The sequence below is a fragment of the Vulpes lagopus genome, chromosome 6 (assembly GCF_018345385.1).
Source record: "Vulpes lagopus strain Blue_001 chromosome 6, ASM1834538v1, whole genome shotgun sequence".
NCBI classification, from domain to species: Eukaryota; Metazoa; Chordata; class Mammalia; order Carnivora; family Canidae; genus Vulpes; species Vulpes lagopus.
The window spans coordinates 44,470,752-44,494,279 of NC_054829.1; the positions used below are offsets into that span (position 1 = coordinate 44,470,752).

The 23,528-nt window shown below is 37.4% G+C and overlaps 1 protein-coding gene and 1 pseudogene across 7 annotated transcripts in view; one reads left to right on the forward strand and one right to left on the reverse strand.

Annotated features, from left to right (window-relative positions):
- FERMT2 (FERM domain containing kindlin 2) overlaps positions 1–23,528 on the forward strand; it is a 79,823-nt gene that overhangs the window by 50,033 nt on the left and 6,262 nt on the right. For 4 of the 7 annotated variants that reach the window (XM_041758298.1, XM_041758297.1, XM_041758299.1 and 1 more), the window contains exons 5-13: positions 6,703–6,735; positions 7,059–7,284; positions 7,550–7,652; positions 9,142–9,249; positions 13,701–13,835; positions 14,779–14,828; positions 16,031–16,155; positions 22,651–22,757; positions 23,109–23,330. In XM_041758298.1, the coding sequence (XP_041614232.1) occupies positions 6,703–6,735; positions 7,059–7,284; positions 7,550–7,652; positions 9,142–9,249; positions 13,701–13,835; positions 14,779–14,828; positions 16,031–16,155; positions 22,651–22,757; positions 23,109–23,330 (1,109 nt within the window). The remainder of the gene's footprint in view (positions 1–6,702; positions 6,736–7,058; positions 7,285–7,549; positions 7,653–9,141; positions 9,250–13,700; positions 13,836–14,778; positions 14,829–16,030; positions 16,156–22,650; positions 22,758–23,108; positions 23,331–23,528) is intronic. The other 3 variants (XM_041758300.1, XM_041758303.1, XM_041758304.1) reach the window with 1 other exon arrangement.
- On the reverse strand, positions 1,047–2,909 carry LOC121492952 (annotated as a pseudogene).

Here is a 23,528-nt window from a genome sequence, read left to right on the forward strand (position 1 = left end):
CATCCTTATTCGTAAGTTTTTAGGCTAATTGAAAAACAGTTACTGTACTTAAGAAGGTAATATATGAGTGCTAAATGAAATTACAGAAAGTAGGATTGTGGGAATTTGGAAGACAAAACAATTCCAAACAGGGTATATTTACTTTATAGGTTGAGGAACTGAGTTTGTGAATTAAGCTTTTAAAAAGTTGTAGTGGCTAGGACTCTGATGGTAAGAAAAGGCAATCCAAACAGACTGATCTTGACAGTGAACATTTTGGTCAAAGAATAGTTACAAGATGTTAATAAACTGGTTGAGCCAACTGACTGGGGGGGAGACCTCAGGATTACACGGAGGATAAAGGAGAATAAAACAATGTGCCTTTAAGTAGAGTAGGGTTAATTTAAAAATTCAATTTATACATGATTTATGTTACTGAAGGCATCTGATAGTGGACACCATCCCTTTTTCACTTAGTTTATAGTGTAAATGGGACTAAGTAACTGCAGGGTGGGTTTTTGTTTTTGTTTTTTGAGGTGTTATATACAGTAAAGTGGACAAATTTTAAATTATAGTTGAATATTTACAGATGTATACTCCATCTAGTTTGTATGCTTCCATGACTTGTCAGCACCTTAAGTCAATATTTGAACCAAATATTGAAAAATATGATCAGATGCATACTGTTTCCCTAAATACAGGTCCAGGTATCTCAGTATGTGATACCTTCATGATTTCAGATGCCTTGCTTCGCAAATGTAAATATTCCTCTACTGCAGGTGAGGTGAGGATTAAATATATACTCTTCAGGCTTGGTTTCCGTTAGTTCCTCCTTTTTGAATTGTGAGCATCTCAGTGTGAGCATGGCCAGTTATACTCAGTAAGTGGTAACTGTTATTTAATGTATACTTTATCTTTCATTTAATCCTTAAAAAACCCCTGTGATTTTGGTGGTATTAAAAGGAAAGAACCTTACAAGAATTATGAAATTTATGGGGTGCCTGGGTGGCTCAGTCGGTTAAGTGTCTGCCTTTAACTGGGTTCATGATTTCAGAGTCTTGGGACTGAGCCCTAAGTCAGGCTCTATGGTCAGCAGAGAGTCTGCTTCTCCCTCTCCATCAGCCCTTCCCCATGTGCCCACATTCTCTTTCTGTCTCTCAAATAAAGAGGGAAAATTAAAAAAAAAAAAAAAAAAAAAAAAGTAATTTGCCCAAGGTTTATAATAGAGGGCAGAGCTAGAATTCAAATCCAGGTCTATCTGGCTCACACTCCTGTTTCTAACCATTACATAATATCATTTCTCCAGTTATATTTAAAGTAAATACTGTGTGAATAGTAGTTGGAACATTTGATAAAATATTAGCATATAAATTATACTTTAACAAAGTTTAATTTTTTTTAAATGTAATCTTTCAAGAACCATCATGAATGAATTGATTCTCAGACTTTTTTTTTTTTTTGATTCTCAGACTTTAGTCAAATTCTTACATAGAATATGACATATTCTAGGAGTTCTTAAATACCTTGCTTTCACAACTGTGCTCAGGTGGTATGCCCTTGAGTGCTTCACCACTTAACTGTACTGAGGAAAATATCAAATCTCTAATTACGTATGAGGGAGGGAAACGAGCCTGATCAGCTGGGGAAAGAGTTTTTCCAAGAAAGAATTAACTTTGTAGTATAGTACTGACTTAAGAATTACTAATTTCAGGATTTACTATATAAGTAGAATTAGAAAATTATCTCATTAGAAATTTTTCTTAAAAATCTTAAAGGCAGTTTAGACAAAGAAAAATTCTGGGTTCTAAGATAATACAGAAAGTAATGAATACTTTGTTTGGCATTGTCAGGAAAATCATTTATACAAGATGCCATTTTTCCTATTTGGAGTTTGCCATTTTTAAGCAGCAAAACATTTTTAAAAAATTTTTAAGCAAACTAAATTATTAAATTTGCTCACTTTAAAACAGCTGGCTTTTTTCTGAAAATATTCATTAAAATACGTGGCAAAGGCCTTTAACTAAAAGTGCCCAAATATAATAGGGACCATGTTATAATATTGACAATATTTTTAGAAAAAAAAATGTAACAGGTTATATACGGAAAAGAAAACGTTTTTAACACTTGATATTGCTTCTTCATATTCTGCAATTGTAAGATTTCATGTGTTTAGTTTTCTGTCTATTCCAGATTTGTATTGAAATTTGTTTTCACCTTTGAAAACAGTGATTCTCTATGGGATCTTTTCAGCTGTGCATGCTGATTTTGGAAACAGATTTGGATTCTGTCTCGTTCTAGATTCAGTTTTTGAGCGAAGTCTTCTCCAGTATTAATACTAGTATTACTCATAGCATTTACTGTAAAGACATTTTCCAACACTTCAGTCTGGTTTTGACTAAAAGCAGTTCTTGGTCTTCGGCCTCTATACAACTCAGCCCTCTTTTCAGAAAGACAGTCTTTCTGAGGCTGAGTAATTTTCATATTTCAAAAATCTTTTTCTGGCACTGGGTGATGCACAGTACAAGGGTATGAGATCCCATTGGGAAGGCTCAGGATACGTAGACATAGGTTAACATCTTTTGCTGAGGAACCACAGCTGTCTGTCTGTCTAGGGCCTGTTTCATTGATGGAACACAGGCTTTCTTATGGTCTGGTCCTAAAATGCTCTCAATTGAAAAGGAGCAGGGTGAGGATTTGCTTTCCCCAAGCCATGCACCTTCCCGGAGGCTGGGAGACATCTTTGCATGGGCTGCACAGGGCAGCTCTGGCCTCTCCTTGCGTCTTGACTGACTCCGCCCCACGTTTACAGGGTTGGGATCTTCCTGTAGTTCACTCCAGGCTCCCTGAAAACGTTTTTGTAAACTGTTCTTTAATTATAAAAGTATGCTCACAGTAAAAATTCAAATATTACAGAATTATGCATTCATTTTTGTCTTTCATGAAAGCGTGGCTATGGGGCTCCTGGGTGGCTTAGTCGGTTAAGTGTCCAACTCTTGATCTCAGCTCAGGTCTTACTCTCAGGGTTGTGAGTTCAAGCCCCATATTGGGTTCCATCCCTACTTAAAAAAATCAATAAATAAAAATAAATTTAAAAATTAATGGGCAGCCTGGGTGGCTCAGTGGTTTAGCGCTACTCTCGGCCCAGGGCGTGATCCTGGAGGCCTGGCCGGGATCGAGTCCCACGTCGAGCTCCCTGCATGGAGCCTGCTTCTCTCTCTGCCTGTGTCTCTGCCTCTCTCTCTCTGTTTCTCTCATGAATAAATAAAATCTTAAAAAAAAATTTTAATTTTTGAAAAAAAAGGACTGTGTTATACATTTGTAATTTATGTTTTTGCACTTGGAATAACATTAATGGATCTTACAATCCTTTAATTATAGAAGTCCTACATTCATACAGTCTGATTATAAAAAATTCCAATAGTATAGAAAACCTACTAAACTGAATGTGAATATTCCACTTCAACTTACTCCCTTGCTGCTCCCTCTTAAGAAATAGTCATTTCTTGATTACTTTGTGAAACTATGTTGTAAACAGTTGGAATACAACTTGCCAGTACCTTTTCTATATGTTTATATTTGTGTCTAATTATGTTTTTTATAACATGAATGAGAGTTTAGTAAATACTGTATATTCTGCAATTTGAGTTTTTCCGTTGAACAGTAGATTTTGGTGATCTTTCTGTGTTGGAATAAAAGGTCTCCCTAGTTCAATATAAATAGTGTCAAAATTTCCGTATAGGAAATGTATATTTAACTGTTTTCCTACCTAGATAGTATTTAATTATTCTATCAAATATACTCCAGAAAGTCTCCCAGAAGTTCAAATATACACCATAAAAGTGTAGAAGTGATAGTTTTACACTCCCATCAACAGTACATGAAAATGCCCCTTTTCCTACCTTCTGACTGATAATACATGTTGTAAATCACTACTGATTTTTGCCAGTATGTCAATAAAAATATCTCAGAATTACATTTTTAGTTGCCCTGATAAACACTAGTATGAATAATAGTTGAGTAATATATATTATAGTTTTAAATTTTGTGATCTTTTTACTGTACTAAAGTTTTACATTTTTTATGTAGTCAGATTTGTAATTTGCTTTATAGTTTTGGGCTTTCACCCTTGGTTAAGAAAATCACAACTATTACAAAAATTCTTCTATATTTCCTTTTTATATACTTTTATATAATTATTTCATATTTATGTGTTTTAATTCATCTGTAATGTCAACATTTGTTATTTTCAATTCACCTGCGGTTTGTTTCCTAAGTATGGTAGGAGATTGATATTTTGATGGAAATTTTCTAAAATGTATTAAATACTTTCACACTCTGTTTTAAAAAAGAATAAGAATGTAATTAGTAACCATAGTAACCAGGTTATGAGGCAGATTCTAAAGTTACATGGGGTTTTTAAGATTTGTAGTAGGTGGGGATCCCTGGGTGGCGCAGCGGTTTAGCGCCTGCCTTTGGCCCAGGGCGTGATCCTGGAGACCCGGGATCGAATCCCACGTCGCGCTCCCAGTGCATGGAGCCTGCTTCTTCCTCTGCCTCTCTCTCTCTCTCTCTCTCTCTCTCTGTGACTATCATAAATAAATAAAAAAAAAAATTTTTAAAAAGATTTGTAGTAGGTGGCCCAAGACTGTAGTGCTTTGTTGAACTCACTCTCCCCTCCTCGCAGTTTATGTTATCCTTCCATATAGTTGAGCAAGCTCCTATTTGTTGTTAACTAAATATCTTAGTTCATCTTATCCTTAATAACTTTCTACTTCAAATATGTTTTAAATTGAGCGATCAGAAACACAAGGCAGTTGGGATTGTCACTGAACTGAGACTTAGAAGGAATATAAAATGCATTAACCCTCTGTCCCAGCATTGAATTGGGAAATAAGTACAAACATACCTGTTGAAAGGCACATTTGCAGTAGCAGTGGTGTAGCTGACAAAATTCTAAACAAATCACACCAATTGGAAATGGCTTAAATAAGTTATGGTACCCAGGAGGTGGTGTGTATCGCTTCATTCAGACTGGCTGATTTATAGCTTGGCTCTGAAACTTAATAGCTTTTGACATTAGACAACTTACTTAACCTCTCTGTGCCTCAGTTTGCTCCTCTAAAATGAGAATAATAGGATTGTTGGAAAAACTAACTGAATTATTATCGTGGAGTGCCTAACAGGGTAAGAATAGGAGCAGTGAGGTGATCACATGTGAAGTGTAGAATATACAAAGTCGAGGAAATTGAGAAGGCAGAGAATCGATGGGGTGGCTGATTCTATTAAATATTGTATAATTTAGGGGAATATATTTTGTTTTAGAATCTTTATAAAATTGTCAATTCTACCTTTAATTCTGAATAGTCCATCAAATTAGGAATGAATTTTCAGTATTCTGATATTCCTAGTATAAAAGATTTATTTGCTATATCTTTGAAATATACAATGAGAAGATTTTGCCTGGAAGATAGTGTTTTTCTATTCCTTATTTATATATATATACTCACTATAGCAAGATTATTTTTTGCCCAAGCTGGAGTAATGTTTTCAGCCCTTTTAATTAGTATGGGCTGCCCAAGTAACCCTTTCACAAAATGCCTTTGTAGTTTTAAAGTTCAAGCGTTTAAGGATATCACTGACTATCGCAATGTTCTTTAAAGCTAATAAAGAATTGACAGCTTTCTTTGTTGCTTATTTAACAATGTTTAGGTACTGCAAATTGCTTTACTTACTAATAACATTGGGAGAACACATAGGGACATCAAATGAGATACCATGTGGCTAGAAAGATTTTTTTTTTTTTTTTTTACTTTGTGTGCTCTTCCTAGACTAGGTCATGACAACTATAAAAATCTCTAGCATGACCACCACTGTTTCATAGGGAATTGTTTCTGTCATTGCATGGAGTAATTGTTTTTATCATTGCATGGAGGGGTTGTTAGAGTGGAAGGGAAATTCCTAAGCATATTACTAAATTAGGTAAGGGAAAACAGTCATTCTCTTTGCATCATCCATTTACACTTTTTCTTTTTAAAAATTATGATTGAAAACAAACATAAAAGGGTTAGGATTTCGAGGGAAGGTTCTTTTACTTAATATTATTCTGAACTTTGAAGTCTTAATTTAATCCAGTCTCCTTAATTTTTGTAGTTTAAAATGATGGAGGATATATTGTCAGTTGACTTAGTCAACAAGTTTTAATTAATGTAGCCTCTACTACATGTATGTCCCTGTTGAACACTGAGGAATTGGAAGATAAAATACCCCTGCCGTTGGAGCTTAATTATAAAATGTATCTTTGTTTGCAAAATTTTATCTACCCGTTTGCTTTACTAGTTTATTTGTAAAGCTGTTGGAACCAGTTCAGCTATTAACTGAGAAAATGTTAACATAAAATTGTTCTTAGTTTAGGTGCATTTATTCAGTTACATCAAGCTGTCTTAAAACAGGGTCTGGATTTCAAAGAGTGATAAACGTGGATATGTTTGTCACTGGATGCTTGACTAGAGCACTTCATTTTTTTGAATTGGACAAAAAAACTTATGTTACAGTTTCTAAGATTCTTTACTCTTAAATTCATCTAAAATATTTACTTCGGTTTATAATTCACATTAGGAAAATCTGTTTTTCTTTTTTCCATTTCCTTTTCCTTTTCCTTTTGTTTCTGTCTTCTGTTGTTACCTTTCCTTTACCTTCTGAATTCCTGTCTTTCCTTTCCTATAGGCACCGATGTTCTTTACATTGGCCCTCTGAAAGGTGAGCCTTGCCACAATTAAAAACTTGATCTGCTTCAGCTATATTCTTAACATTTAGCTTCTAATTCCCTTGAACTGTTTTCCCCAGAATTTCTGCCAACTTAATTATATTCTTTTGACCTTGTTATTTATTATATGTTCTAATGTTGTACAAGTAGAATTAAAGTTAATTTTACATGTTTTCAAGACAGGTAAAATAATGTACTAAGCTCTTCCATAATGAAACTTTTGTTTCACAATTTGCGTTATATAGCATGTATTATTAAAAACTAAAATTCTGTACTTCATTCATACTTATTACCTATTTTTCATGTTATTTATTAGGAAGTATATATTCAAGCCCAGGACTTTACAGTAAAACAATGACCCCCACTTACGATGCTCATGATGGAAGCCCCTTGTCACCAACTTCTGCTTGGTTTGGTGACAGTGCTTTGTCAGAAGGCAACCCTGGTATACTTGCTGTCAGTCAGCCAATCACATCACCAGAAATTCTGGCGAAAATGTTCAAGCCTCAGGCTCTTCTTGACAAAGCAAAAATCAACCAAGGGTAAGTTTTAAAATACAGAAACATTGAGGGACGCCTGGGTGTGGTTCAGTCGGTTAAGCTCTGACTCATTATTTCAGCTTGGGTCATGATCTCTTGGGTCATGGGATTGAGCCCCACATCAGGCTTGTATACATGCTCTCTCTCAAATAAATTTTTAAAAAATTAATGAAATAAAGACACACTGAAGAATTTCTTTCTCCAACTAGAGGTAGAAATATTTTATTAATCTTGTCTTGCATTCCACTGCTCTTGTTAATTTGTCCAGGTGGCTTGATTCCTCAAGATCTCTTATGGAACAAGATGTGAAGGAAAATGAGGCCTTGCTTCTCCGATTCAAGTATTACAGCTTTTTTGATTTGAATCCAAAGGTACCGAGGGTTTAGAGGGAACTCTTTCTTTTTTCCTTTTTGTTCATTTGGATGTTTGTTTTTTAGAATTGATGGGGTAAGTAATCATTTGTATATAGCACATCTGAGTAATATTACAAACCCAAGCTTTAGACAAAGGCATCTGTATTTGAAATAAGTATTGTATTCCTAGGTTGGGAGCATAATTAAACTTTTTCTTTTTTGTTAAAATAATTGAATTTTTGGTTGATTTGTATTTTAAATACACTAGCTTGGTACTATAGACTTGATAAAGTTAGTTTTAGGGATTTTTTTTTTTAAGTCTCTCTTTAAGCTGTGATTTTAGTAAAATAAGTTTCTGGAAAAAAAAGTTTCTGAAATAGTACCTTTTCAATGACTTTCAAATTTCTAATTATAAATCACAAGATGTTGCTTCAAAGAAAAACTAAGTCTACATTTCTTCCTATTTAGTTAGGCAAACATTGTTATATATTTTTACTATCAAATGACTGCATCATCTGTCCTACTGAAATACTTTGCTTTTCCGAGAAGAGTTAAATTTGATAAGAAATCTTGGAGTATTTTTCCCTAGAAAATATATGGCATGGTGTTTTGGATCTTTTGCTTCCTTATTATCGTTCTTAGGTGAAAACCTCTCTTGGCTACTGCTCATCCTTTTCATGTCTAGATTATAGTATAGATTTTAATGTATATACTTACCATTTTTTATTATGTGCTTAAGTAATTCTTTAATGGTTAAATGTATAATTTGGAACTACAAAAAACAGTCTTAGTCCCCTCAGGTCATATCATGTCTCATTTCAGTAAAACCAAAACTGTTTTGGGAACATAAGTTATATTTGCTAGGGAAGGGGATGCCATATGTTTTGTTACCACTCTAAAATAGTATTGCTAGTACATTACTATGAATTTTTATTAGCATAACTAAATGGATAATTCAGTACCATATAAGTAAATCTTTACCACAAGTATATATATATATGTACTCTGTATTTCAGATTCTTAATATAATTACTAAGGACCTAGTACTTTGTCTAAGTATGCTTTTCCATAGTGAGCAGGGTGTTCCCTGAAGTAACTTACTCCCTGACTGTAACATTTTAGTGTGGCAGGTTGCAATAACAAGTGAAAATCAGTCACTTGTACCTTACTTTAAATGTCTCTCAAGTTAGATTCATTTTGTTAAGAGCTCTGTAATATCTAATGATTATTTCCCTGTAAAATAACATACAGAATCTTATTTCTAATACTGAGTAATAATATTTTGGCATATTTTCAATGTCATTTTTAATGGAAAATTAGATGTGGGAATATATAGATATACCTAACCCGATAGGTATCCTTGTTATTGAGCATTTGATACTGTATAAAAATCCCAGAAAAAAGTATATTAAAACTTTTTGTTAAGCTTTGAAAGTGAATATTCACTTTTCAAACATTTTTATGTTAAGGGTGATGTAGTAAAAAGATTGTGTCTCTTTTGCTGCAGTATGATGCAATCAGAATCAATCAGCTTTATGAGCAGGCCAAATGGGCTATTCTCCTAGAAGAAATTGAATGCACAGAAGAAGAAATGATGATGTTTGCAGCCTTACAGGTAGTGGAGAGTATTGGTAAACGGGACTTTTCAAGGGAAAGAGTAGGGGATTATTTTTAAACAGTTAAAGTAGCATTGTATTTCCAGTAGTATTTTGATAGTGTTTATTTACTTTTTGCTGTGTGGAAATTGAATACACTTAAAGACAAATCCATGAATTTAATTTTTTTGTCATCTCATCTAAGAGTTTGGTGGTGGTGTACTGTTAGTGGTATACTTAACAGCTATTTTTCTGTATCCTATAGGAGAAATACATTGTCCTACCTCTAGATATATAGTAGCTTAACACTACCCCATTTTCCCTTAGAAATGGGATCTGTGTTGAAAATCACATTTCTAAAATGAAGCTTATTACTTGCATAATTTCCTAAGTAGCTGGGGATGATAATGTTTGTTAAATGGCTATAGCAAAAACGATACATTTTAAAAGTGATAAAATAGTGAAACTAAACTTAAGTTTTTAGAATGATAATCCTTAAGAAGTAGGTAGCTAATATTTTCCTTATATTAAACCAGTGTTACCCCTAAAGTGGTTCTGAACTGCATATCAACTTTTTCAGAATTACAGTAGTCCTTATTTAAAAATTGTCCAGGGCAGCCTGGGTGGCTCAGCGGTTTAGTGCCGCCTTCAGCCCAGGGCATGATCCTGGAGACCTGGGTTAGAGTCCCACATCGGGCTGTCTCTGCCTGTGTCTCTGCCTGTGTCTCTGCCTCTCTCTGTGTCTCTCATGAATAAATAAATAAAATCTTAAAAAAAAAAAATTGTCCACTTCACTACTGCTGTCCTCTAATAAAATAACATAGGGTGGCATCCACAAATCCGCATTTAAGAGACACTGAGGGGATCCCTGGGTGGCGCAGTGGTTTGACGCCTGCCTTTGGCCCAGGGCGCGATCCTGGAGACCCGGGATCGAATCCCACGTCGGGCTCCTGGTGCATGAGTTTCACATATATATGTGTGTGTGTAACACATATGACGTGTGACATCTATATATATGTGTGTGTGTGTGTGTGAAACTCAGATTTTTTACATAGTATTTATCTCTTTATTATAAAAGTAATGCACTTAAAAAATACCAACAGATACGAATGTGCCTGGCACATAGGTGCTCAAAAAAATTTGGTGAGTGAGAATATAGTTGACCCTTGAACATGGGTTTGAACTGTATGGGTCCACTTACATGCAGGTTTTCTCAAGTAAATATAGTCCAGTAAAAAAAAAAAAAAAAAAAAAAATATATATATATATATATATATATATATATATATATATATAGTCCAGTAAATGAAGCAGGCTCCATGCAGGGAACCCAATGCAGAACCCGATCCCGGGACCCCAGGATCACACCCGGAGCCGAAGGCAGATGCCCAACCACTGGGCCACTCAGGTGTCCCCAGAATATGTTAATTGCTTATATTATCAGTAAGGTTTCTAGTCAAGAGTAGACTATCAGTAAAGTTTTAGGAGAATCAAAGCCCCTCCCCCCATGTTGTCCAAGAGTCAAAATGTAGACACAGTTGTATTTTCACAGAAGTGGGATTATTTTGTAGCTTTTCCTCACCCACTGTACAGCAGATGTTCTATTTTAGTGCAGTAGAAAATGCCTCAGAAATCATGAATTTTAATCTGTGGAAATGGAATGTCCCAAAGCATAGGTCTCAGGGACCATTTTGGAATCTAGATTTAATGAGAGAACTCTGGACCAAAAACCCCCTGAATTCTTAGAAGCCTTCCCAGAGACTGTCCCAAAGACTCTAGGAACCCATCCAGTACCAGAAGGGGGAAACTTTGAAAAAATGGCAAGGAAATGTCTAGTATTTTTATCTCCGACATACCGTACACTCTGAATTATTTTCTCCTTGGGGCTTCTGTTTCCTTGTGTTTCATGAATCTACATAGTATAAAGAAACAAGTAATTTAAGGTAAGGTGTGTAGGGCACCTGAGTGTGTCAGTCGGTTAAGCTTCTGCCTTCAGGTCATGATCCCTGGATCCTTGGATCAAACCCTGCCTTGGGCTCCCCGCTCAGCAGGGAGTCTGCTTCTCCCTCTCTGCCCCTGCTCATACTCTCTCTCTCAGAAATAAATAAATAAAATCTTTAAAAAAATAAACTAAGAAGGTGTAAATAAAAAAATAGGTTAGTAACACTGTTTTGAAGCAGTTACGTTCAAGTCTGTATTATAACATTTAATAGATACCCCATGCACCTCTGAAAGCAAAGCTGGATTTTATGACTAGTCCCATTCATAGCCAGGGTTTCTTCAGAATAACCTTTTTTTTTTTTTTTTAAGATTTTATTTATTTATTTGAGAGAGAGCACGCATGCTTGAGCAAGCACAAGCAGAGGGAGAGGCGGAGGGAGAAGCAGACTCCCTGCTAAGCAGGGAGCCCAATGGCAGGGCTTGATCCCAGGAGCCCAGGATCATGACCTGAGGCAAAGGCAGACACTTAACTGAGAGTGCCACCCAGTTACTCCTGGATAACTGCTAAGGACTTTTTGCATCACAGCCACCTGAGTCACTTAATAAAAATGCAGATTCTGGACTGGATCCTCCAGATCTGCTGAATCAAAATCCTCGGGGGGTGAATCTAAGAATCTATTTTTCACCATCTCTCTTAAGAATCTGTATTTTTCACCAACTCTCTTCATGATTCCTAATGTTACTCTTCCATTTGAGGCAACTGCCCAAGGGCCTCTACCTACTTCATTCTCCATGATTTTTGAACATGGAAATTTCTGTCACTGTAAGGATCTCATTTTAGCATAACCGAAGGTACAGCCAGAGACTATTAATTACCAATTCACTAAATCTTAAAATATAGAGGAAAACTGACAACTGGTCTCAAATTAGTTCACTGTTTCCCATGAATAAATTGTATTCAGTGAATGAATGCTTCAGAAATTTGGATTGCTACTAAATGCTTTGAAAGGTAACTGATTATTTAAAAATTCTGCTTATCATTCCATCAAGATCTAATAGATCTGTAATAAGTGACTTACCTAAGCATATTTAAAATCATGACTAGAGGGATCCCTGGGTGGCGCAGCGGTTTGGTGCCTGCCTTTGGCCCAGGGCGCGATCCTGGAGACCCGGGATCGAATCCCACGTCGGGCTCCCGGTGCATGGAGCCTGCTTCTCCCTCTGCCTGTGTCTCTGCCTCTCTCTCTCTCTCTGTGACTATCATAAATAAATTAAAAAAAAAAAAAAAAAAAAAAAAGTTTTAAAATCATGACTAGTTACTCAAAAGCAGAGATTTTTCTATCTACATAGAGGAGTATTACTACTTATTATATATATACCCAAATATATACTTATATATACCCAAATATATACTTATGTGTGTATATCCACATATAAATGTAATCAGTCTTATTTATTTTATTCATTTGAGAGAGAGTGTGCACAGCAGGAGGAGAGGCAGAGTTTGGAAAGGGAGAAACAAACTCCCCACTGAGCCACCCAAGCTGAACTACCCAACACCCCTAATCTTATCATTCTTTTTTTTAAAAAAAGATTTTTGGCATTTATTCATAAGAGACAGAGAGAGAGAGAGGCAGAGACATAGGCAGCAGAAGCAGGCTTCATGGAGGGAGCCTGATGTGGGACTCGATCTCAGGACTCCAGGATCATGACCTGAGCCGAAGGCAGATGTTTAACTGCTGAGCCACCCAGTAGTCCTTATCTTATCATTCTTCTGTAACTGAGAATATAAACACCTTCCTCTGAAGGTTATTTTCAGTATTGAATTGAGTTGAGGAGTGGGGTTGGGGAGAGTAGAGCTTTAGCTTTCAGCCTAATACTGATAACTAATTTTCCTCCGCTGGGTAACAGTAGTAATATAAGGTAATCAATGTTATCCATCTTTACACAAGACCTTATTCCTATTCTGTTAATTCATTCAGTGTTCATTGGGTTCAGGACCTGTTTTAGACACAGGGAATACTGCAGTGAGGGAAAAAAACACATAAAAAAATCTCTGCTCAGGGGCAGCCCTGGTGGCTCAGCAGTTTAGCGCAGCCTTTGGCCCAGGGCGTGATCTTGGAGACCCAGGATTGAGTCCCGCATCAGGCTCCCAGCATGGAGCCTGCTTCTCCTTCCACCAGGTCTCTGCCCCCCCTCCCCATCTGTCATGAACAAATAAATAAAATCTTAAAAAAAAAAATCTCTGCTTATGTGGAGCTTAGTGGAGGACATGTTAACTCTAAGTTCTAGGACTTCCCAAACTAAACTCATTTTTACATGTCCAAACACCTTCTTTTGGATAAGTATTTATTAGGATATTTCGGACAATGATTTCAGGTGCTATTTATTTTCTTATCATTCCAGTTCTTGGACACTTCTCTTTTCAAGTTAAGTGATGAAAAGCATTGAATATAGATGCAGGCAGTAGTCTCATTTTAAAATGTTACTAAATTTAGAATAGTCACTTAAATATCATTTCTGTTTTCAGTATCACATCAATAAGCTATCAATCATGACATCAGAGAATCATTTGAACAACAGTGACAAAGAAGTGGACGAAGTTGATGCTGCCCTTTCAGACCTGGAGATCACTTTGGAAGGGGGAAAAACATCAACAATTTTGGTATGGTGAATCTTTTTCCTACTAGTATAGTTTGAATTGATGCTTATCTTTTTGTGGATTTAGGTTCTTATAAGTATTGGGTGGATATAGAGAAATATTTCAAGCTTTATAGAATACAGGTGTTGGCTTTTCAGAAACTTTATGGAAAATTATAAAATTAATATTGTTCTAGTCTGCAGTGCTTCTAGTACAGCAAAGATAAATCTTGTGATATCTGCCCATTCTGTCATAAGCAGTGGGAAGACATTTTTGCAGAGTGAAAGGTAGTCTCAAGTCATGGTAAAATCCATTAGTGAGCTGCACATTTGTAGTGAGCTACAAAAGGAAGAGAAAAATATATCTTGGGAAAAATTTTAAATACTAAGTTTGGTTTTAAAACTTAGAAATTAGGAGATCCCTGGGTGGCTCAGCGGTTTAGCGCCTGCCTTTGGCCAGGGATGCAATCCTGGAGTCCTGGGATCGAGTCCATGTCGGCCTCCTGGCATGGAGCCTGCTTCTCCCTCCTCCTGTGTCTCTGCCTCTCTCTCTCTCTCTCTATGTCTATCATAAATTAAATCTTTAAAAAAAAATAAAAATAAAACTTAGAAATTAATTATTACAGAAGAAACACTTTTCTCAGGGCTGTTATGATTTTGCATAATTTCATATGCAGATACAAATAGTTCTAGCTGAATTAGAATCAATAATATGTTCTTAAAGGTTATATGAACTGCTATTTTGATCAAAATTTTTATTAGCTTTTTATGCCATTTGAAAATGACTTTGTACGTATAACCATATAATGATTCTACCTTTAAAACCTTCATTTTAAAAAAAAAACCTTCATAATCTTTTATTTTATGTAATTTTGTTTATTGAATAAGCTCATACTTGATAATCAGATACTATATATTAGAGCTTCAAATTTCAAGAAAAATCAGGAAAAAATGATTTCTTTCCTTAGGGTGACATCACTTCTATTCCTGAACTTGCTGACTATATTAAAGTTTTTAAGTAAGTACAAAAAGGGGAGGGATTCCAAATATTAATGAATGATAAATATCAATTTTATAGCCATGTTCACATTGTTGAAATTTACTGTAAGATTAGCAATGCATCTCTACAAGCATTTATCAGTTAGAGAAACACTAAATTATGAGAGAAAATAACCATCTTTACCAAATTAAAACTGCAGTACTCATGAACTTGTTTTTTTCTGATAAACATTCTTAAAAGGGAAAAACAAAGACAGTATAGCCTAGATTGCATTGTGTAGATTCTGAGACATACAGTGGCATTTCAGTACAAAGCATCCCCTCTGGGTGAAAGCAGGACATAATGAACCATTATTGCCAGTGGTTATTTCCTTGTTCAAAGCCCCGGATTCTATTGCATTTTATTCATTTGATCATGGAACATTTTATGAGTGTATCTTATCTAGACTTTTATCAATCTAGGCACAGTCCACAGAATCAAGAGAGTTGGGCATTAAAGCAGAGAGGGTAAAGAGGACAGGATGTGATATGGAATATAAGATGTAAAGCCATTATGGAATAAACCCTTTACTGTAGCTAAACATAGAATAGCTCACCATAGAGAACAGTTTCTGAGATCAGGGCATGATTTCAGATGCTGCTCCCTACCCCATTCTCCTGTTACACATCCTTCCTTATCCACACTCCATCGTGACTATTCTGTTTTCTTTGTGTTTGGCTTTGGTGTGGCAAGTTGAAACACCAGATACACCCTGAGAGAGACAAGTATTTTCCTCACTTTAGTTATGCTAGGTACACTTGCCTGTCCAGAGAGGCCCCACCCAAGGTTCTTAGGTTCTTGCACACACCCAAGAACCTACTGGTAAATTACAGGACCTAGGAGCCTTCCCATTGGTGACATTTACTTCACCTTTTCTTGTCCTTTCCGTGTGACCTGCTAGTGATAGAGATGCCAACACTAACAGAAATACTCGAATTCTGGTCCTTCTGTCTTTCTCCCCTGCCCATTCATTCTTTGTGAGGTATTCCTGAGTAGATTGTTCAAGAAGGTGCAAATCCATTACCAGCAACATTGAATATAACATGCTGGCCCAAGGGAACTGAGTTCAGCATGTGTAAAACTTGGCCTTAGACTTTTCGCTGTTGTGAAACTTGGCTGCTAATCCTATTGATAAAGTTATTTCAAAAGTTATTTTTCTGTTAATTCTATTTGACATGTAGGCCAAAAAAGCTAACTCTAAAAGGTTACAAGCAATATTGGTGCACCTTTAAAGATACATCTATTTCTTGCTATAAGAGCAAAGAAGAATCCAGTGGCACACCAGCTCATCAGATGAACCTGAGAGGTAAGGAAAGCCTTGGAATGAGCAGTGTTGATGGAGTAATTTCTGTTGGCTGATCATTGATAAACTTCACTGTGGTGGGCCAGGGTAGTTTTTTAGCAGATTCATTGCTTCTTTATGTTCTATTTTAGGTCTAGATTCTTCTTTTCTTCTTCTTCTTCTTCTTTTTATAAGTAGTTTTTGTCACAATTTTGGGTATTCAATTTCACATGAATATTTTGTTGTAAACTCTTTGTGCAGCCCTCATTTAAAGTGATTCCACTTTTCTTGTCAGGTAAATTTATGGTACCTCTTTTCTCATCTTAAGCATTTCAGCATTCAGGTTTTCTTCATTCTCATCCATGTTGTAGTCCTCTGTTTTTGCTGACTTCTCCCTTCCTCATCAGCATTGTACTCCTCTTTCTTTCACTGATGACAAGCTTGTCCCCTTCAGGTTCCCTAGCCTCATTTTTGGCTCAACAGTGGGGTAGCAGGCATCTATGGGGTTTGGCCAAGTTCTTCCCCTACCCCATAACTCTTCCCTGCACATTTTTGTTCAACACTCAGCTCTCAGTCTCGCCTCTGGGAAAGCCCCAGTATACTGCTCTGAGGCTCCTCCTAGCTGACAACCAGAATCTCATTGGTTTCCTCTTGTCTCTTCAAATCTAGTGCTATCACTAGGATCTGGTATTTGAGGCACATGTTATTGGACATGTTTCTACTCCATTTTAGCAGGCTTGCTTCCTGTGGTCTGGACTAACACCGGCTGGGAGCTCAGAGCTACTGGCTTTGGTCGTCGTCCCCCCCACCCCCCAACTTTATTTGCTATTTGGGTGACTTCTTTGGTTCTTCATACTGCTTCTTCACCTCCCTTATCTGATTGATGTAGTGGTTCAGGTAGAAGGCGAATTTCCTATCCAGGTTGGTCCGGTTCTTCTGCCGCTGGAGAACATCTTGCTGCCTCCTGCCATGATTTTTCTGCAGGGTCTTGCAGATCGTTGATGAGCCCTTCACTTGTGGACATATTCACTAAAAAGTACCTGGCTACCTGGCTCACTTGACATAAGAACTGCACTCACCACACCTTTGGCACGAGTGTGTCCGGGGGAGGATGCAGTAGTTTGGCATCTCACTGTTCCACACTCTTTACAGCAAAGGCCAGAAAACTAAAATACATTTTCTGGACTCATTTCCAGTGAGATTTTGATTCCAATCAGATGCATTCATGTGAAACTTGAATTTCCAATTACATTAAGGGGCTGGAGAGACAGAATTGAGAAAGGAGCAAGGTGCTTCTGGGCTGTGGAGCTGCAGGGGCAGCCTCCTGTTTCCAGCCTCTCTAGGGTAGCAAAGATTGCACTTCTTTGGCAGGCCAGTTTTGAGGGCGGTATTCAGGGAGTTAATTCCTATCGGCCCGGCTCATTTCTCCTTTGGCCTACATTTTGCATGTACATTTATGATTATATGTTAAAGCAGTAAGTCTTTCTAACTAAAAATATCCATATTTGGACAAAAGTACCCAAGAAGGGGGCCCCTGATTCATTCACAAAAACGTTTCCCAAAATAATTTCATTTAATTGCTTAAAATACAGAGGTGCTTTCCTTGATCTGTAGTCTTTTTTTTTTTTTTTTAATTTTTTTTTTTTTCTTGATCTGTAGTCTTAATTTTCCATTCTGCATGGTACATTAGGATATTTTTAGTATATTTAAACAAAAATATTCAAATCTCTACCCTGTGTTCTGCCCAGTAGTCCTCTGAACTGTTGTTTTAAAAAATGGGAAGTCGGGAATCCCTGGGTGGCGCAGCGGTTTAGCGCCTGCCTTTGGCCCAGGGCGCGATCCTGGAGACCCGGGATCGAATCCCACGTCGGGCTCCTGGTGCATGGAGCCTGCTTCTCCCTCTGCCTGTGTCTCTGCCTCTCTCTCTCTCTCTGTGACTATCATAAATAAATAAAAATTAAAATAAATAAATAAATAAATAAATAAATAAATAATGGGAAGTCTCTGTCCTGGGTAGAAGACTGCTATGCCCATGTGCCCATGGAAAATTCTGTAATTTTCCTCAAAGTTTTAATTAGGCTCCTGCTTTTCTCTCATAAGACCCATGGGTTTGACTTTTGGGTCTCCATCATTATTTGTTACTCTTAGAATCTATTGCAGCTCTGTTGTTGCTTCACTCCTAAGCTGCCAGGACCATCCCAGATGATCTCCTCTCTGTCTGTAGACTAGATCTGTGTTCTGGCCCCTGTCGTCTTTGTCCCTGTTACATCCTTAACCTTCTCCCTGTGTGAAGTCAAGTCCTGGTATGGAGAATGGCTTACATATGCTGCCTCTACCAGGTTCTCCCAAAAGAGCACTTTTCCAGCACATCACACTAATGAAGATAACACCAGTCTAAAAATCAAATGGCCTAGATTCTGCTCTGCTATTAAACGAGCCCTATGATTTTAGAAAAATAGCCTCTTTGGACCTCAGTATCTTTTTCTAAGAAATGAGTGTGTTGGACTAGATGCTCTCCAAGGCCTTTGGACATCTAAAATGTAAAGTTATAAAAAATTTAGTAAATACTGATTGAATTCCTGTACTGAAAACTGTCCTAGATACTAGAGACGTGAGCAAGAACAGATGACAGTACCACTCCTCTAGGAGTTTAGAGCATGTAGGGAAGATAAACAGTTACAATTTGGACAATAGTATTTTAAAAAGTAACAAGTCAGGAGCTTGGGTGGCTCAGCAGTTGAGCATCTGCCTTTGGCTCAGGACATGATCCTGGGGACTGGGATCGAGTCCTGCATCAGGCTCCCTGAGGGGAGCCTGCTTCTCCCTCTGCCTGTATCTCTGTCTGTCTGTCTGACTCTGTCTCTCTCTCTCTGCGTCTCTCATGAATAAATAAATAAAATCTTAGGAAAAAAGTAACAGGTCTAAGGGGGAGCAAAGGGACAAGGTATCAGTGTTCAGTGACAATGGAGAGAATCAGGATAGACTTTGTGGGGGAAATAATGCCAGAGTTAGAGTTTCACGAAGGGAAAGTGAATTAGTAAAAGCCAGGCAGGCAGAGACTGGTGTGCAGAAATGTATGGAGAAAGCATCAACAACCAAGGGGGGTTTTGTGCTGCTGGAACGTAGAGTTCAAGGGGGGATGAATACTTCTTAGTGGTTGCCAAATCTGATTCCTACTAAAATGAGTGATAATAGCAGAAGAAATTGGCAGGAATTAAGAGGATAAAAATGTTAAGGAGATTGTTTTTTAAACTGGCAGCAGTGAAATGCCACTGAAAAGTCACTAACATGAAAATGATGGGATTCATCCTATTTATATTGGCTATAGTATAGAGGAGTAATTTTAAAGCAGTGACTGATGCAGATTAAGGTGATGAGTATAAATGGGGAAGAGGGTGCCAACTCAGAGGACCCTAAGGAAGCCTCAGCAGCAGCCTGGGTGACGGACTTGGGAGAGGCTGATGGGGAGGAATTTATTTCTGGCTTGTGCAGTTGAGTGAAAAGGGTTGAGAATATAGACGACCTGAGTTTGGGTGGAAAGATGATGAGTTTAATTTTGGTACCTGTGGAATATCTTTTGGAGATAACCTGTAGGCCACTGGAAAGCTGCACTGAAGATACTAATGGTATTAGTTTTAGGATTAATGCTTACTGCAGCCTTAGAATGGTTGTCTGTACTATGAGAAAGCTAAGAACAGAACCCTACAGAACACCTATGTTTGAGGTATAGGACAGATTAGAGGAAGAGGAGCTTGCAAGGGAAACAACAAATGCTTATGAAGACCATGGAAATGAGGTATGGTCGGAACTAAAGTAACAGTTGTTTTAAAAAGACAGTAGTCCTATCATAAATAAATAAAAATTAAAAAACAAAAATTTTAAAAGGGATCCCTGGGTGGCGCAGCGGTTTGGCGCCTGCCTTTGGCCCAGGGCGCGATCCTGGAGACCCTGGATCGAATCCCACGTCAGGCTCCCGGTGCATGGAGCCTGCTTCTCCCTCTGCCTGTGTCTCTGCCTCTCTCTCTCTCTCTGTGACTATCATAAATAAATAAAAATTAAAAAAAATTTTTTTTAATAAAAAAATAAAAAATAAAAAGACAGTAGTCAATAGCATCAAATGCCACAGAAAAGTAAAATAAAGATTGTTAAGCCTCCATAGCATTTATAGCCGCATTGGAAGTGGATAGTGGAGTGTATTGTATAAGGAAAAAGATAGACCTCTACATACCCACCACACAAATAGGACAAATGTTAAAACTGAAGTATTATATTAAAAGAAACATTTTAGATGACAAATGGGAGATCATCTTCTCTCCAGATACAACTCCTATCATGAATTTGGTGGACTTTCTCTACCTTTTTGCTTTCTTTTAAAAATATTAGCAACAGCATTTAACTTCCTCTTCAAGTATTACAAACTATCAGGAAGTTGTGTGGCAATTCATTTAACCTGCAAAGTTAAAATAGAGATGTCTGAAGATATGTGATCTTTTACACACTTCATTAATCATCCAAATGGACTTAAAGGATACAACCCCATAATAATTAGACCTTTAAAAGTAAAATACTGTGGTGCCTGGCTGACTCAATTAGAGGAATCTGTGACTCTTGATCTTAGTTAGGGTCGTGAGTTTGAGCCCCATGCTGAATGTGGAAATTGCTTAAATAAATAAACTTTAAAAAAAAAAAAAGAAAAAAAAGGAGAGTAAAATGCCAAAAACCCCAAAAAGCTTGGAAATGCAAAGTGAGTGGGAAGTCAGGTGTTGGTGTAGGCGCAGAGGCACTTATCAGGCTTCTCAGACAACAATCACTGCATGCCATCTTGGCTGCCTACTTCCATGGCAACATGCTACACTTCAGTGTAACCCAATTACTGTTCCTCTGAAATGTTAAATGCAAATTTAACAGCAACACAAGCTTCATTCCTCTCTTCAGACTATCTGAGGGACTCTCTCCCTACAACCCCTCAACTTTCTCCCCATTAGTAACATATTTTCACCTCTTCCTTTTCCGGAGTCCAGCCTGCACACCATTCACCAGGTATTAACCTTCAATTCCCTAGATTCACTGTCTTTTCCATTATATACATTTAACAAAACCTTAACCAGGGCTCACTCCAACCACCTATCTTTTACTTGCTTACATTAGGCTGCTGAGCACTCGAAGGAGGGAAGGGGGGGAAAAATCACAAAACTGAGTGGATAGGTTTCACTAGAAATTCATGGATCTCCAACTTCAACCTGGGCCTCAACACTTGCAGTACTTCTGTGTTTTCTTAGACATTCTCAACAATATTTCAGATCTTCTCAGGCCTCTGATGCCATTCAATCTCAGGGGACAACTTCATTTCTTTTTTCTTAGAAAACCATTAGAAGGGAGGTCACACAGCTTCTCTGCCACGACAGCTGAGAAAGCTAGCTGCCCTCAACTTCCACACAGTGGAAGAGGCACCTCTTCTCTTAAGGCTCTCCTATCCAAGTGGGCTGAGTTTTCTGCCATCCCAGGAGCCTTGCTCCATCAGAGACCCTCTTTATTTCCCGGACACTAGATTTCTTTCTTCTTATTTCTAGTGTGATGTTTCCATCAGCATTTAACTTCCTTGAGTCTCTCCTATCTTAAACCACAAAGTCTCTTTCTCCTTTATCTTATACCTCTCTCTGCTGTAACTGCCCTCTTTCCTCCTTCCTTGTTACAGGCGAGGTTCATCAGAAAGCTATTTTTGTTTCCTATTTATTTATTTATTTTTTGTTTCCTATTTACTTCTCAGTCACGGTACTTTGGCTCAGATACTCAAAGGGCTACTGAAATCTGCTGAATCTGTTCTCCAAGGCCACTATCCACCTCCAATGCAGCTATAAATGCTATGGAGGCTTAACAATCTTTATTTTACTTTTCACACAGTATCAGGGTACTTGGGTGGCTCAGTAGGTTGAACATCCATCTGACTTTTGGTTTCATCTTGGGTCATGATCTCAGGGTTGTGGGGTCAGGCTCTCTCTCGCCCCACCCTACCCCTCTCAAATAAATCTAGGGCACCTGGGTGGTCCACTTGGTTAGCATCTACCTTCAGCTCAGGTCATGATCCCAGGATCCAGGGATTGAGCTCCACATCAGGCTCAGGGAGCCTGTTTCTCCCCTTTTCCTATTCCCCTGCTTGTGCTCTCTGGCACGCACTCTCTCTGTCAAATAAATAAATAAAAATCTTAAAATTTTTTAAAAAAATCTTTTTTTAAAAAACACAGCATCAAACTTGCCATGTGGTATTTTTTGGTGATATCCTTTCAATAGGACCCTTCTGTTTTTAATCAGGTTTTCTGAGGGCCACAAACTGTATTAGATGTGTCTCTTTGCTCTGCCTCAAACAAAATTATTGGGTGGTAAAAATTTCCTTCTCAGTTAATAGATTCCAAAACAGCAAAATTCAGCATGTTAAGATACCGTAAAATGAGGACTGCTTTTTTTGGCTTGAGATTTCTTAAAAGTAGATTTGGCCATTTTAACATTTTTTTTTTATTCTAGGATGTGAAGTAACCCCAGATGTAAACATTTCAGGGCAAAAATTCAACATTAAACTCCTGATTCCAGTTGCAGAAGGCATGAATGAAATCTGGCTTCGTTGTGACAATGTAAGTTTTCCAATTAAAAGTATAAACCGGATCCCTGGGTGGTGCAGCGGTTTGGCGCCTGCCTTTGGCCCAGGGCGCGATCCTGGAGACCCGGGATCGAATCCCACGTCGGGCTCCCGGTGCATGGAGCCTGCTTCTCCCTCTGCCTGTGTCTCTGCCTCTCTCTCTCTCTCTCTCTCTCTGTCTCTGTGTGACTATCATAAATAAATAAAAATTAAAAAAAATAAAATAAAAAAATTAAAGTATAAACCTTAATTTTCTTTGATTCCTTAGAGTTGACCAGTCATCCTTAGATTTTTAAACCCAAAGGATATGTGATACATATCATATTTCAGTATTTCTTTTCAACAGGAAAAACAGTATGCACACTGGATGGCAGCCTGCAGATTAGCCTCCAAAGGCAAGACCATGGCAGACAGTTCTTATAACTTGGAAGTTCAGAATATTCTTTCCTTTCTGAAGATGCAGCATTTAAACCCAGATCCTCAGTTAATACCAGAACAGATAACAACTGATATAAATCCTGAATGTTTGGTGTCCCCTCGCTATCTAAAAAAATACAAGAACAAGCAGGTATTTGATTCATTTTACTTCATCTGTTTTCTTCCGGTTTTATGACTTTGTACATACACTTTAAATTCAGTTCCCCTCTTAAAACTTTTTAGTCTTAGTGATGGTCTTAATTTCATATCCAGTGATTAGAGCATAAAATAGGATGTAAATAACCTTCAGTCCATTTAAATTAATCATTAAAAATGTTTTTCATTTAAT